Source organism: Lolium rigidum, chromosome 1, assembly GCF_022539505.1.
Source record: "Lolium rigidum isolate FL_2022 chromosome 1, APGP_CSIRO_Lrig_0.1, whole genome shotgun sequence".
Taxonomy (NCBI): domain Eukaryota; kingdom Viridiplantae; phylum Streptophyta; class Magnoliopsida; order Poales; family Poaceae; genus Lolium; species Lolium rigidum.
The window spans coordinates 7,817,885-7,834,545 of record NC_061508.1 but is presented as its reverse complement, the minus strand read 5'-3'; the positions used below and the strand labels follow the sequence as shown (position 1 = coordinate 7,834,545).

General features: G+C 47.4%; 2 protein-coding genes across 2 annotated transcripts; one reads left to right on the top strand and one right to left on the bottom strand.

The window, feature by feature from the left end:
* The first annotated feature begins 7,460 nt into the window (after positions 1–7,460).
* LOC124666914 (lipoxygenase 2.3, chloroplastic-like) lies at positions 7,461–11,036 on the top strand. Its single transcript, XM_047204248.1, has 6 exons — positions 7,461–7,788; positions 8,105–8,370; positions 8,466–8,703; positions 8,784–9,107; positions 9,217–9,302; positions 9,603–11,036. Exons 1-6 carry the CDS (start codon positions 7,461–7,463, stop codon positions 11,034–11,036), a joined length of 2,676 nt encoding a protein of 891 aa, XP_047060204.1.
* Positions 11,037–11,507: 471 nt separating this feature from the next.
* On the bottom strand, positions 11,508–13,791 carry LOC124666905. Its single transcript, XM_047204240.1, has 2 exons — positions 13,532–13,791; positions 11,508–12,825 (listed from the first exon to the last, which is right to left on the bottom strand). Exon 2 carries the CDS (start codon positions 12,817–12,819, stop codon positions 11,818–11,820), a length of 1,002 nt encoding a protein of 333 aa, XP_047060196.1. The 5' UTR covers positions 12,820–12,825; positions 13,532–13,791; the 3' UTR covers positions 11,508–11,817.
* Positions 13,792–16,661: the final 2,870 nt, after the last annotated feature.

Genomic DNA, 16,661 nt, shown 5'->3' with positions numbered 1-16,661 from the left:
ATCAAGAGTATAGCCAATAGCTCCTCGGTGTTTCTTCAATATTTCCAATAACCTTTCTTCCTCAATCTCCGAAAGCTTAGAACTAATAATAACAGGATATATTTTCTTATCATCAATATGAGCATATTTAAGATTATCAGGTAAAGGCTTTAAATCAAAAACAGGATCTTCCTTCGGTGGCGGTGTTGTACCCAAATCTTCCACCGGTAAATCATGCTTGAGAATAGGTTGGCGACGAAAAATTTCCTCAAGCTCATCTCTTTCTTTCCTAAAAGCTTCACTTTCACTATTCTCCAAATGTTGCTGCAAAGGATTATTAGGAACAAGAACAATAGATGCACACTTGCTCCATTTTAAAATCATTACTAGGCAAATCAGCTTTATAAGGAGTTTTGGTAAATTTAGAAAAGTTAAATTCATAAGGTTCACCGAAGCAAATCTAGTCAAAATTTTCTCTTTCTTACAATCTATAATAGCTCCACAAGTATTTAGAAAAGGTCTACCAAAAATGATAGGACAATGATCACTAGCGAGCAGAACCAAGTACCAAAAAGTCAGCAGGATATTTAATCTTACCACATAGAACTTCCACATCTCGAACAATACCAATTGGAGAAATAGTTTCTCTATTAGCCGAGATGAATAACCACATCAATATCTTCAAGTTCACAAGAACCAATTTCGTGCATAATCTCCGTGTAAAGTTCATAAGGAATAGCACTAACACTTGCACCAATATCACATAAACCATAATAGCAATGATCACCAATTCTAACGAGATAGCATAGGAACACTAACTTGTTTGGATTTATTAGGATGTGAAACAATATTAGAAGCATCTTCACAGTAAAATAATATGACCATCCTCCACATTTTCAGTCACAAGATCTTTAACTATTGCAACAGCAGGTTCAATTTTAATTTGTTCTTCAGGTTCTCTAGGTTTCTTTTCACTTTTATTGACTGCACTAGATATGACAGAGTACTCCTTCATTTTAGCAGGGAAAGGAGTTTTTTCGATATAAGCTTCAGGAATAACATTATCAGCAGTTTCAACCACTACACATTTGTTTACGGATGAATCAATTTTATCTTTATACGGTTCATGATACTTATCAAAATTCTTCTTAGGCAGTTCATAATGAGAGGCAAAAGCTCTATAAAGATTTGCAACAACTTGGGAATCAAGACCATATGTAGCACTCATATTACGAAATTTATCGAGTATCCATAAAAGCTTCAATGCATTTATAATCATAAATTATACCCGATTCTCTATCTTTGTCGTTCTCCCATCCTTCAGTATTTTCTTGGATCCGATCAAGAAGGTCCCTTTTAAACTCTTCATTCTTGCGTGTAAATGATCCAGAACAGGAAGTATCCAGCAAGGTCTTGTCTTGAAAAGAAAGTTTTGCATAGAAATTATCAATAATAACATTACCAGGAAGCTCATGAATGGGGCATTTGAGCATTAAAGACTTCAATCTCCCCCAAGCTTGGGCAATACTCTCTCCATCATGAGGCCAGAAATTATATATGCGGTTCCGATCTTTGTGAATTTCACTTGGAGGATAAAATTTGGAATAGAATAAAGGCACAATGTCCTCCCAATCAATAGAATCACCATTCTTCGGTAATTTATACCGGTGCGCCGCTTTACCAGACAGCGATATAGTGAATAGTTTCTTCCTAACTTCATTCATAGAAATACCTGCACATTTGAATAACCCGCATAATTCATGCAAAAACAGTAAATGATCACCGGGATGGACAGTTCCATCCCCTTCATAGCGGTTATCCATAACACGTTCAATAATTTTCATAGGTATTTTATATGGTACTACTTCCTCACCTGGCGCTTCATCCACTACCGTTGCAGTAGTAGTAGATTTCCCAAATAGAAATTGAAGAGAAGATCTCTCCATATTGATTTATAGCAGCGAGCAGAAATAAAATCAGCACAAACGAGTAAATTTCCTTACCAATTCCACTTACCAATAGCGCTTCACTCCCGGCAACGGCGCCGGAAAATAGTCTTGATGACCCACAAGTATAGGGGGTGTATCGTAGTATCTTCGATAAGTAAGAATGTCGATCCCAACGAGGAGCGAAGGTGTTGGCAGCGGTTTCGATGAAGGATTCACCGTAAATGCTCACGAGACAAGTATTCGGGGGTTTTGATATTGCGGATAAATAAAGTACAAGTAAATAAAATGCGAGAGAAATAATTGCAGCGAGTGGCCCAATCCTTTTTAGCACAAAGGACAAGCCGGTTTGTTTACTTATAATGACCAAACGTTCCTGAGGACACACGGGGATTTTAGTCTAGTGTTTTCGCTACATACAGCTGATTAATCTTCATTGTTTTGATAAGTGTTGTGTGGGTGAACCTATGCTAATGCACCGCCCTTCCTAGGACTAATACATACTTGTGATTATACCCCTTGCAAGCATCCGCAACTACAAGAAAGTAATTAAGATAAATCTAACCACGGCCTTAAACTACGAGATCCTGCGATCCCTCCTGCATCGATATACTAACGGGGCTTAGGTTTCGTCACTCCGGCAACCCCGCAATTAGCAACCGAATACAAGATGCACTCCCCTAGGCCCATAAATGGTGAAGTGTCGTGTAGTCGACGTTCACACGACACCACTAGAAGAATGACACCACAACTTAAATATCATAACATTGAATATTACTCAACCATAATTCACTACTAGCATTTAGACTTCACCCATGTCCTCAAGAACTAAACGAACTACTCACGAGACATCATATGGAATACAATCAGAGGTGATATGATGATGAATAACAATCTGAACATAAACCTTGGTTCAATGGTTTCACTCAATAGCATCTACAACAAGTATAGAATAACACCGGGAGAGTTTCCCCTATCAAACAATCAAGATTTAACCCGAATTGCTACAGCGATGACGAGGTGCAGCGGTGGTGATGGCGGTGTAGATGGTGGAGATGGTGATGATGATGATGGAGATGATGTCCCGCTCGATGACGATGGCGATGGCGTCGATTTCCCCCTCCGGGAGGGAAGTTCCCCGGCGGATTCCTGCCCGCCGGAGAGCTCTTTTCTCTCTGGTGTTCTCCGCCCCGCAGAGGCGGCTGTAACCCTCCGTGAGGTCCTCTATCTGGCTTAGGTTTTCGGGACGAAGGAGTACGCGAAGAAAAGGAGGCGAAAAGGGTCGTGGGCCCCCCAGGCATAGGGTGGCGCGGCCGGGCCTTGGGCCGCGCCGCCCTATGGTCTCGGGCCCACGATGGCCCCTCTCTTCTTCCCCTTCCGGCTCCCTCCGTCATCCGGAAAAATAGGAATTTACGTGAAATTCCCTTCCACGGTTGATCTTCCGAAATATTGCGTTCGACGGTGCTTTTTCCAGCGGAATCCTGGCTCCGGTGCTTGATCCTCCAATGATGATGAAACATGCAAAATAGATGAAATAACATAAGTATTGTGTCCCAATATGAAATATATCAATGAATAACAGCAAATTATGATACAAAATAGTGATGCAAATTGGACGTATCACGGCACACGCCAGAGCGTGGCGGCACCAAGCCAAGCCTGGCCATGGCGGCACCACGGCACCACCCGCACCACGGCGGCGAAGCCAGGGCGGAGTCCAAGCACCAGGAGCGCCAGGAACGGCGGGATCGAGCGGATCCCGTAACCCTAGCACCGAGAGGGGTCGAGGCCGAGAGCAGCAGGTCGCCCGCGTCAGATCGACGCGGATAGGAGTGACCGCCGTCGTGGGGTGCGTCGATTGCGCACCATGGCGGGGGCCAAGTCCGGCGGAGCTCGCCGGAATCAAGCGGCGACGGCGGAGGCGACGCGGGTCGCCAGAGCGGGTTAGGGTTAGGGTTCGGACACGCGAGCGAGTGAGAGAGAGAAGAGTGGGGCTGGTCGAGCCAGACCGGTCCGGTCGGTTCGACCTAACCCACTGGGTTGCACCGACAGGTGGGCCCAGGGGTAATTGTGTCTTTACACCATTAAACAAAAATGCTGAAACTTTAAAAATTCATAGAAACTTAATTATAGCTCTAAAAAAATAATTAAAAATATGAAAATAGATCAGCATAAAATTCCCTACCTGAATAAAATATCAAAGGGAATTTTTAAAGACAATCAAGGATATGTCTTAATTTGATGATTTAAATAATCATTTAAACCACACATATTATTTTCAATAATGAAAATAAGTCCATTAATACCTTTGGACTATAAAAACACCTTGACAACATTTCAAGGTTGTATTTTAACCTAAACAGAGTATCTCTAAATTGTTCTTAGTATGAACCTTCTAAATAAAATAATAAAACAATGGAAAAAGGGGGAAACAACCCTAAAAGCTGAATCATGCATAATTGCTTCTTTAACCATTGCCCTTATCGGACAATGATGCTATTTTTCAGCAGCAGAGGACAAGGGTCAGTCCACACCATCCAACTGCAACACTTTGCAGTGTTCAGGCAAGTTCATCACTTGCTCATGTCATTTGAGTATTTTTACCAAATTACTTGCAAAATACTATGTTTATCACTGTTGCATAAAAAAACAAAACCACTATTTTCATAACTATGAATATGACTAAGTGGTGGGCAATGGAACCATGGATTGTGTTGATATGGTGGAGGTTCCATTGCAAGGGTTTATATCCATCTAGGATTAAACAACAAATGTCGTCCAGTGATTCTTGTGCCGTAATACCCGTGTTAACCATAAGATCCGGAATGGGACGGAGTAGTCAAAAGTGTTTCCACCTCTCGTTCATCAACGGATGCGCTTTACCGTAGACACTTGTATCCGTCGGGGCAAGCGGTTGGCTGGGGAAGCCTTAAGTCCCCACGGCATAGTACGCGTAGACACTTGTCGCTCGAAGAACAAGCGATAGGTGCGGGAAGCCTTAAGTTCCCCACGGTATTGCGGTCTATGATGGGTTGCGGCTACCGGCGTAGGAGTGTATGGTAGAGCCCAGCACCGATGTCGTGGTCGGGGTCCACCTTGAAATCTACGAGGAATAATGGGACCGGCGTGGACCCGGGGTCGGGGCATGCAACAACGGGTGGGTGTTCGAGGTAGCGGAGGAACATGATTGACTAGGACCTTATACCGGGCCTCACACCAAAGGAAGTGTGGACGGGAAAGCTGCCGGTTGGCACCAAGGTTAAGATCTCTTATGGGTAAAGAAACACACCTCTGCAGAGTGTAACGAATTGTGACCAGTCACTCCTTGTTCCGGGATTTGGAACTGCGAACGCTGCCGGAAAGGAACTCCATGAAGTTCTAGTCAACCGGTGAAGGCTGACGGACATAGTTCTTCTGAATAAAAGTAACCTTTTGAAGAAATGGTTATCAAAACCTGCATGGTATCAGACTTTCTGGTCTGGTACCATAGTTAGTGCATTAAACACCTCTTTCCTAATATGAACTTGTTGAGTACGCTCATACTCATACCACTCTTTAATCCCCTGCTTAGACTGTCTGAACCATCTGGAGGAGGACAACGACAACCCTGAAGGAGCAGACATCATCGGCTATGAGGAACCAGACCTCTCTGGAGGTATTGAAGGCGTAGACTACCTCATAGTCTACGGAACCGGGGAGGCTTCAGGAGGAGACCAAGCCTAGAAGTAGTAGTTGTTGTTGTAGCCGAGCAGCACGAACTCTTAATACTTAGCTGCTCGTGAGAATAAATGTTAAGTCTCGTGAAACTTCTATATTGTAAGCTAAGTTGGGTTCGCCTCGAACCCAGGAGTAAACCTCTTAGGACCCAAGAGGAGCTCCAAGATGATATGTATATATGGTTTGTAATAATGTATGAATGAGTTATGGACCTGCTATGTTCTGTTGTACTACTCTGAGGGATGTAATATTTGCGGATTGGTACTTCGCGAATGTTATATCAACGACTGGCATACTACAACATGCAGTGGTATGCTGGGTCACCACACAGCGGCAGAGGGGAGTAGGGTTTGGAAACCGAACTCCCCTCCGCGGCCCGTTTTAATACGGGGCGGCCGTCGAGTTTCCCGGGCCTTTAAACTAAGTTTACGGGCAAGACCGCGAGTTTGGGCTCCGTTCTGGACCTCTTTCGGCCCGAACATGTAAACTCCCCGGAAAAATACGGTTCCGGCTCGTTTTTCGGTTACTACCATGACATGGCGTGGCCCAAACCGCCATGGCGGAACCGCCCAAATCTGGAACGGCCGCCACCTACACACGTACGCAGCCCCACACGTCCATGCACCGGCAAAACGCTGAGAAAGCTCCGATCGCACCCGGCTTAATCTGTTTAGGTAATAATATCTCCGCTCCACCACAATAAAAGATGAAATAAAACTGAAGAGAGTGAAGGCCTCAACCTCCAGGCTATGCCAAATTGGAGGCCCTCCAGATCCAGCGTGGTTGGCTCCCGCTGCTGCGACCCAAGTGGCCATGTCCCCGGCGTCGCTGCAGTTGACCATGGCTGGAAGCTTCGTGAGCTCGGTGGAGATGGAGCTGGACCGGATCGCTTTCTACAGTTTAGATCTGAGGTCCTTTGTGCCAAATGCCAGGGCTTAGTTGTAATTTTCTTTCTTTCTGGAGTCCTGAGTGTAAGTTGTAACTTCACCGATCGATATTAATGCACCATCTTGGTCCTTCGGGACCATTCCCCGTTCAAAAAAAAAAAAGAGAGTGAAGGCCCACCATTTAGACCAAGTAACCAACCAATTTATAACATTTAAAAGAAGGTATTGTACAAATTATAGCTTGAATATTGTCTCGCTTCAGCTTTTTGCACCAGTGGTGCAACGGATCATTTAGTTGCATAAACAGAACACAAGGGATCATTTAGTTGCATAAACAGAACACAGGATGCGCAACAGCTTGCTAGAAAACAAACAACTTTTTTTATAAACATGTGCACTTGTGTTGTTTTGCCGACCAGTCCCTGTCCTGAATTCTGTTGTTCAACAGGAGAGTGGGACATATATATATGCACACTGCAAGTCATAATGTAGGGATGCTTAAGGAGAGTGATTGATTTTGCAGCGGTACTACAGTGTAGAGATTACACAAGGGGCAGTAGCCACACATATTTTCTTTTGCGCGATCACCCCAATCGCCGGGTTAGGAAGAAACACACCCGGAGGGTTTTGCCTGATATTATGAGCTAAGCTAACACGTGAGCTGTCGCATTAGCTCCCAAGGACAGTAATGGAAGGTTCCTGTCACGATGTCGATCGAGAGGACATACTTACCATTTTTAGCTCAGAGCAGAACTTCTTTTTTATGCGAAAATAGAAATGAATTTGGCGGAGGTTACCGTCGCATTCTCCGTCTTCGAAGGTGTTATATATACCAAGACATACCAGTCCCGGCAAATTGCCAACGTCGGACTAATACACACTACTGCGGGGTAGGCAGAGGCGCAGAGCACTTGCGGAACCGAGAGAGCAAATGATACATGTCAAGCAGCCTCTGGTGCTCTCCGCGCAGAGCAGCAACTGTGCCTCGCCGCTATTGGCCACCACCACCGGGGCGAGCAGCCGGCAGAGGCAAGCCTCCGGCGCTTCCCGTCGTCTCAAGTCGCACAGGATCAGCTGTGCATCGACCGACGACGGCGTCGTGGAGCCGACGTTAACCAAAGAGAGGCAGTTGACAGTGACGGCCATCATTACCGCCCAGGCGCGGACCTCCATGTACGTCTCGCCCGGCCTCGACGACCTGCAGGACCTCTTCGGCAAGAAGCTGCTCCTTGAGCTCGTTAGCTCCGAGCTTGACCCTAGTGAGTGTCTCTGCATCTACTTCCATGCGTACTTCTTGATTCTAAGGTTAGATTTTAAACTGGTAATCACAAAATGAACTAGAAGTCTACAAAGGAAATTTATCTTCTCTTTTGTTTTACTTGAGAGCAACATGTGCTCCAAAGAAAATCAGGGCGGAAAACAGTTGTTGTTTGCATGCATTTACAAGAAAACAATGATGATGCCATCAAAGATAATTTCAACATCACAATTGTAAAATTATATCTCGAACCGTGACACCATCTATAATTTCACTCAACGAGATCTTCGAAAATATATATTATGTTGTACTCGTAGGGACGAAAAAGGCAAGTCGGAAAATAAAGGGGTTCGCGCACATGACACTCGAAGAAGGGACTTATGAGGCGAAAATTTCAATACCGACGTCGTTTGCACCGGTGGGAGCAGTGCTATTGGAGAATGGGCACCACACGGAGATGTTCATCAAGGATATCAAGCTCATAACAGGCGGGGACGAGAGCACCATCGTCACCTTCGACGTTGGCTCTTGGGTGCACTCCAAGCTCGACAACCCCGAACCACGCGTCTTCTTCACTAATAGAGTAATTAAGATAGGCACATGCAACAGCGATGACAATCTTTGTGGATGCATTGTAACTGTCGGGAGGAATTAACCATGTTAGGGCATATGTTGCAGTCGTACCTGCCCTCGCAGACCCCATTAGGAATCGAGGAACTAAGGAAGAAGGAGCTAGAGACACTGTGTGGCAACGGCCACGGGGAACGCAAGTTTCACCACCGTGTCTACGACTATGACACCTATAATGATCTCGGCGACCCTGAAAAGAACATCGACCACAAACGCCCCGTGTTTGGCAGCGGAGAGCACCCTTACCCTCGCAGATGTCGTACCGGACGAGCCATGACCCTCTTTGGTACGTACACAGGCATGAGCACACACATAGACCTGCCTTTATTGATCTCTATATTATTATGGATTTTGTTCATGGTGTAGACCCGAAGACGGAGAAGCGGAGCTCGCCGGTGTACGTGCCACGTGAGGAGCAGTTCTCCGATGTGAAGGGGAGGAACTTCAGCACGACGACCATGCAGGCGTGCTTGCAAGCCATCCTACCAGCATTGGCACCGCTTCTCAACAACTCAAAGTGCTTCTCGCACTTCACAGACATCGATGCCCTGTACAAAGATGGCATGCAGCTCCCCATTGATGGGGGTGACTCGTTCAACAACATATTCAACAACATTCCCCGTCTCGGACGGATGATCAAGGACACCACAGAACATGTCCTCCATTTTGAGCCCCCCCAGATGCATGAGAGTGAGCACCGCGATCCTTGATCATTGTTGCCCTGTGCATCTACATTGCTTAATTACTTAATATTTGTGTGTGAAAAAATGTGTTCCACTTACATGACATGTTTTTGTAGGGGACAAATTCTCGTGGTTTAGAGACGAGGAGTTTGCGAGGCAGACGCTTGCAGGGCTCAACCCTATGTGCATCCGCCTCCTCACGGTAAATAGTCAGCTAGTTCGTTCATAAATATAAGACGGTTTGGATGGTTAGTTTGAACTTTCAAATCATATTATATTTGGGAATAGAGGTGGTAAGATAAATAGTGTCTACATACATTAAAATATTTAACAAATCTAAACAGATCATGGACAGCGGTAGTACAACTTCAATACTAACCCAACACTTATCAGGAGTACATATTTTCATCAAGTTAGTTGTCCCATTTTAGAAGAAAAAAATCAAGTTAGTTAATGCTTCTCTGATTTCAATGAGTTTGATTAACGAGCGAGCATGTTGCAGGAATTCCCCATCGTGAGCAAGCTCGACCCTGTGGTGTATGGCCCGCCGGAGTCGGCGCTAACAAAGGAGCTCCTCCAGAAGAGGATGAAGGGCCGCATGACGGTGGATGCGGCGCTGGAGGATAAGCGGTTGTTTCTGCTGGACTACCACGATGTGTACCTGCCGTACGTGCACAAGGTGCGCAAGCTGCCGGACACGACGCTGTACGGGTCCCGCACCGTCTTCTTCCTCACCGACGAGGGCACACTGATGCCGCTGGCCATCGAGTTGACACGGCCGCAGTCGCCGACCAAGCCACAGTGGAAGCGCGCCTTCACGCACGGGCCCGACGCCACCGAGTCGTGGCTGTGGAAGATGGCCAAGGCGCACGTTCTGACCCACGACAGCGCCTACCACCAGCTCGTCAGCCACTGGCTGCGTACGCATGTCTGTGTTGAGCCGTACATCATCGCCGCCAACCGGCAGCTCAGCCGGATGCACCCGGTGTACCGCCTCCTCCACCCGCACTTTCGATACACCATGGAAATCAACGCGCTGGCCAGGGAGAGCCTTATCAACGCGGGCGGCATCTTCGAGGAGATATACTGGTCGGGTAGGTACTCCGTGGAGCTCACCTCCGTCGCCTACGATCTGACCTGGCAGTTCAACACGGAGGCGCTGCCGGAGGACCTGCTCAGCCGGGGACTTGCCGTGCGCCGGGACGACGGTGCGCTGGAGCTCACCATCAAGGACTACCCGTACGCCAACGACGGGCTACTGATCTGGGACGCTATCAAGCAATGGGCATCCGATTACGTAGATTTCTACTACAAGTCCGACGACGACGTCACCGGCGACGAGGAGCTACAGGCGTGGTGGGAGGAGGTGCGCACCAAGGGGCACGCGGACAAGAAGGACGAGCCGTGGTGGCCGGTGTGCGACTCCAAGGATAACCTCGTCCAGGTCCTAACCATCATCATGTGGGTCACGTCCGGCTACCACGCCGCCGTCAATTTTGGGCTATACCAATACGCCGGGTATTTCCCCAACCGCCCCACTGTTGTGCGGACAAACATCCCCATAGAGGAGAACCAGGACGACGAGATGGAGAAGTTCATGGCCAGGCCGGATGTGGTTCTGCTGCAGAGCCTCCCCTCGCAAATGCAGGCCATCAAGACGATGGCGACGCTGTACATTTTCTCCTCACACTCGCCCGACGAGGAATACATGGGAGAGTACGCCGAGCCGGCATGGCTGGCCGAGCCAGTGGTCAAAGCCGCATTCGACAAGTTCAGGGGCAGGCTAAAGGAGGTGGAGAGAACCATCGACGAGCGAAACATCAACCCAGAGAACAAGAACAGGTGCGGCGCTGGCATTGTGCCCTATGAGCTGCTCAAACCGTTCTCAGAGCCAGGGGTCACTGGGAGGGGTATCCCCAACAGCATCTCCATCTGATGTAACAATGGAATTCTGCATGTAGCATTGGGAATAAGATGTAGTATTTTTTCTTTTCAGTCACTGTGAATAAGATGTATGTATGGCACATTCCATGGTGAATGGCTATAAGTCAACACGTCAATAGATAATTACCAAGTTACATATTAGTATCACTGCACCAACAACCAACATTGCAAACCTTTCATCCACAACAACACTACAAAAGAAAAAAAAAAAAAAACAGGACGGTAGTAACACCAAGATGAAATTAGTAGAAACCGGTGGTGCTAATACAGGATGACAAGTTAGTTCATTTGCATGTCATAGCACTCGCACAAAAGATCAAGTTGCTACAATGAAATGCTTGCACATTCAGTATTCAGATTATCCACAAAGAGATGATTATACACCATCATACCAATTGAGAGTTCACAATCAGACGGTAACATAGCACAAGGGCAAAGACAAGCTGAACCTAGGCTGGGTTGATCAACATACTAATTAACTTAAGTCCCACGATAAATATAAAGATAACCAGTTCCGAGGTTGGTTTGATCACACTGCCTAAGTAGATCGAGTTAGGCAAGCAAAGAACCTCCAAGACAACAGAAAAAAAAAACCCTACTGGGTTAATCATACAGTTTCAGGGGGGGGGGGAAACCATGCTGGTCGCCACTGCCCAACACGTTCTGGCGGAGCTGCTGCAGTCTGTCCCATCAATGGAGTGATCTTTTCATTCCTCATGTTGTACACACCGGAGTCAAGAAGAGGATTCACAGAGCATGGCAGACCCAAATAGTCAGCTATGAAGTAGTTGCAATCCACTGCAATCTGTAGCAGGTAGGGACTTGGAAGCATGTTGGCCAAGAAAGAGTGCATGGCCACCCAACTCACTGACCCTTCTCCATCGACCAGGGTTGGTGCTCAAGTCTGCTTCAAAGACTTCAAATGCAACAGTATGATCATATCCAAATACATAGTCACTTACGGGACCATGTAAGGACTCAAACCAACGTTTCACAATCAACAGTCTACCACCACATTCAACTAGATACACCCCTAATGTATAGCCCCTTTTGTCCACCTTGGGCAAGGATTTAGGAATTCCACCTAACTCGTACAAAGAGTGAATTATGCATTCAGTGGATGTAATACAAAGGTCATTGCCCAACTCAACGATGCAGAGTTTGCCAAACCCACACAATGCGTACAACTTTCCATCAAAGAATGCAACATCCTCAATCTGAAGTGCTGGAACCTTATCATGTCTGAACGAGTCAGTGGCAATCGGTGGCTGACTAATACAAAGTGTAGCACAGTTGTCATCATCCATAATCAGTGCAGCAACAAGGGAATCCGGTGCTGAGTCCAGGGGCGAGGGCACCACCAACTTATAGGAAACTGGACTGATGCAAGAGTTGGGATTAGATATCTTACGCTTCCATACTTCGGCTAGCTCAGGAATCTTTAACGTGGTCTTAGAGAAAGGGTTGACCAATGAACACCCACCATCACTGCTCATGAGGAATAGCCAGTCATCAATTGAGCCGCAGCAACAAGCACCGACGTGTACAGGCATGTGGTGAATTTCACCACCTGGAATGTTGAGGAAGGTGCCGTCGGGGAGGGTAAGCCACGGGAATGGGAGGGGAAGGGACTGCAGCAGACTATTAGGGCGCCACGGGTGACAGACCTCTCTCAGCCGAACACGGTCAGCTATGGAAGGGAGACGCCTGAGGATAAGGCCGAGGAGTTCTGGCTGAAGATCTGACCAAGGTCGAGCCTCTGCAGTCTCCATCATGCAAGTCTACAAGACACGACATGGGATTCATCATTAAACAGATTTAAAAAGACGCAACTAGGTTTCTTGTTCTACTCTAAGACCAAAGGCCATTGGCACAATTTCATAAGAAAGCTAATGAATTTCAGAGTATAACCAAAATATCAAGATTTAGCAGATATCATCAATCACCAGAAAGAACTAAAGTAATATAACTGCATTCATTGTACCACATATACATTTATATGCTTCTTGCACTTGGTAACAGCAGCTGCAGTAAGAAGTAACTACGAGTCTGCAACTAAGCTTGGACAGTACAGTGAGTATGTTGTTTTAGATAATGGGGGGCATGACTAAAATAGAAAAGAAGATCCTTTGATTACCGTCCTCTAACTAGAAACATCAACAGCAGCAGCGTAAAGAGGTGTGGAAGAATTGAGTTTTTAGTTTCTCATATGCAATGGCCCAACATAATGACCTAGTCACAGCACACCTTCCTTTATTATTTAGGTGAAAAGGGCTGAGGGCATTCAGTTAAGTAGTAAAACATATTTTAAAAAAATGAACATCTTATTCAAGTACAGGCCAAAAAAAACAGGTGGACATCAGAGCAAAGTATATTACTGTATATTTGATGATTTTACATCAGATAATATCACAATAATTAGCTCCATTATACCAAGCTTAAATCAGTAACAGGAATGCTGAATCAGTGATAGGTGCGCATCAGAACCTGCACATTTGTATGAAGCGCAGATCCACTACAAGAAACAATTTCGGTTAGGCATCTGCAGTCAGAGAAAGAGCCGCCAGTTTTTTAATTCAAGAACATGGTGAAACGAGGACAGGTCGCATCAGAGCCAAATATTCCTATACAATTTGCAGTTCCAAACGGGTAAAAACTGGATGACCAAGCACAGATGATATATATAGATCTACTAAAATAAACAGTTGGTCATCGATCCGTCCAACGAACTAAAACCTAACTAGAAATGATAAGCAGATAGAGGAGCAAGGGCTTACGGCTTACTCTTGAGTTCCTCCTAGTGGCCTGGTCGGCGAGGGGGGGGGGGGGGGGGAGCGGAACCGAGTCGGCTTAGGTCGGCAAGGAGCTAGGTGTTTGCGACCTGGGCGTGGGTGGGGAGGGGGAGGGGAAGTGGAGATGCCATGGAGAAGCTGTGGTTTTGGCTCGGTTGTGAACAAGTGAGGAAAAAGACAGGCCGGAAAACCGTGCCCGCAGGCCGGCCCGCGAAGCACGACCCGTCGCATCTCCAGTCGTGTCCCCCTTTTTCCAAAGATTTTTGGAAGCATGATATTTTTTCAGCTCCGCGTCCTAACATCCTTTCCGTTCGACGTGGCCTAATACGTTGTTCGGCCCCTCGAGTCCGTCCTTGCTCCACAGGGGATTCCCTGGCCGCGTGAGACAGAGCGAGAAGAGAGATGGGCAGTGGCGGACCCAACGTGTCATTGACCCATTAAAATTTAACCAGTCTCCCACCACATCGCACCCTCCCGCCATTTTCTGCCGCCAACCGCACATTTCTCTACCCTGTCAAAAGATTGCACCCCTCTTGCCGATTCATTTCTCCCTCTTGCCGCTACTCTCTCCATCCCGCCGCTGCTACTCCCTCCTGCCGATGCTAGCCTCTCCCAGCCATGGCACCGACAGGCCCCAAAAAAAGTGTCCAAGAAATCGTCCACCAAGCCACCAAGCAAGGAGGCAGTGACGAAGGGGTCGAAGGCGCCCTTCGCGAAGCCGCGGAAGGCGCCGACGACGAAGACGAAGCCGAACGGCTGGACCGAAGAAAGGTGGTAGGAAGACTACATGCGGCGCAAGTTGTCGACGGTGGAACGGACGGGGCAGCAGGTGGTGGAGCAGGAGAAGAAGACGGCGTGGGTCGCTTGCGCAACAGAAGGCCACGCTGGCCGCGTGTGTCGCTACGGCATTCCGGGAGTGGCGTCCCCGTCGATACCCTAAGGACATACTATTGGTGTACGACCTACTTCTTATATTTTTATGTTTCTTTTTCTTTTTGAGGAGTTATTTCTGTACTCTTTGGTTCAATATGAGGGATCACACTTCATACACCCATTGTTCAATCACGTTGAATTGTGGACATATGGTGGTATGATCTAGTACTCCACATCGTTTTAAAATATAATACACACTCTTTCGCATGGTATTTGATGCATAACTTTGATCACTAATATATACTAACTAATATATATTACATCCGTCTAAAAATAAGTTTTTTAGTTTTGTCTAGATACGGATGTATCTATATGTAAAAAAAGTTAAGACACTTACTTTCACATAGGGAGTACAAAAATTATATGGTTTTGGAATATATATATAAATGACATCATTGCATCATTGCATTCATCTTACAAATCACTTACATTTCTTATATGTTTTTATAAATTTTGTGAACATATTATAGAAATAAATCATAGTCAAAACTATAAGTTGTTGACCAGCGAACTTTAAGAGCCCTTTATACTGAATCTATTCTATGAAACTTGACTTAGATTCGGATGTATCTGACCACTATATAGTACGTAACTACATCCCAATTCGGATAAATCAAGACAACTTCCTGTAGGGACAGGGGGGTGGGGGGAGTATTTTGGAACGGATGAATAAACTCATGTAGACAAACTGGTTCATCGCGTATAGCTCGTAAACTTGAAAGAGGCCTTTCGTCCAAAAAGAACTTTGCAGTTATTTATGGAAACACGATGGTCAAATTTCGATGACACTAGAAAGCGTTCAGCAGAGAGGTCTTCAGCACCACAGACATGCATTTGGAAGAGTATCTCCACCGGTGCCTCCGATAACGGCAACGATAGCGATTTGGGGGACGGGAGCGAAAATGGGTTCGCACCGGCGTGCCCCAAACGGCGCCGGCGATGTTTCGAGCCCAATAGAAGCGCCGGCAACCCCGTGCCGGCCCGTTGGCCAAGGGCGCGAATCGGGGGCGCCGGTGCCACGCGAGGCTTAAAATGTTGGGCGTGGGAGCCGCCTGTCAGCCACACAACAATAAAATATACATCTTCTCCTCCAAAACCCCATCCCCTCCGCCGCTCATTTCTCCCGCCAGCCGCTCCATCTCCCATCCAGCCTCCAACCCGAAAAACCCTCGCCGCCGCGCCATGCCACCGAAGAGAAACGCTCCGGTGAAGGCAGCGAAGGCGCCGTCGAAGACGCGCACCGTCGCGCCGAAGGAGAAGCCGGCGACCATGTCGCAGGAGGAGTGGGACAAGAAGATGGAACGCCGCTCCTTCATCACGGCCGACCACAGAAGGCGCCACATCGCCGCCCTCGATGCAACGAAAGCGGCGGCCACTGCGGAAGTGTGTCTCAGCTTGGGCGGCGGCCTCAACCGCATCTCAAGCTCATCGTCGTCGCCGGGTTACTACGCGGGGTACAACGCGGACGCGCCATCGATCTCACAGATGCGGCTGTCGCAGATGGACGGCCGCGCCCGCTACTCCCCCGAGTATGGGGACAGCGACATGACCGTCAACAACAACGCGCCGTTCTCGCCGGATTCAGCGGCGCATTTCGCGTCCCCGACCTGAACTCGTCGCCTGACCTGCGCCGCACCGAGGGCCACGTGACAGACGGCACTGGCCTTCCCCGCCACCTCTTCCCCGACGACGGCAGGCACACCCACCAGGTGTTTGGCAGCGCGTCCGGCGTGTCCATGGGTGAGGACGAGGTGTGTTTCCTTACTTTTTATGTGTTGTGTGCATCGTAGACACCAACGGCGACTGAAAGTTGGTAACTTTATGCGTAGATTGCCTCCGAGGAGGAGATCCTGAACGGCATCATACGCGGCCATGCCTACGAACCCCCCTTC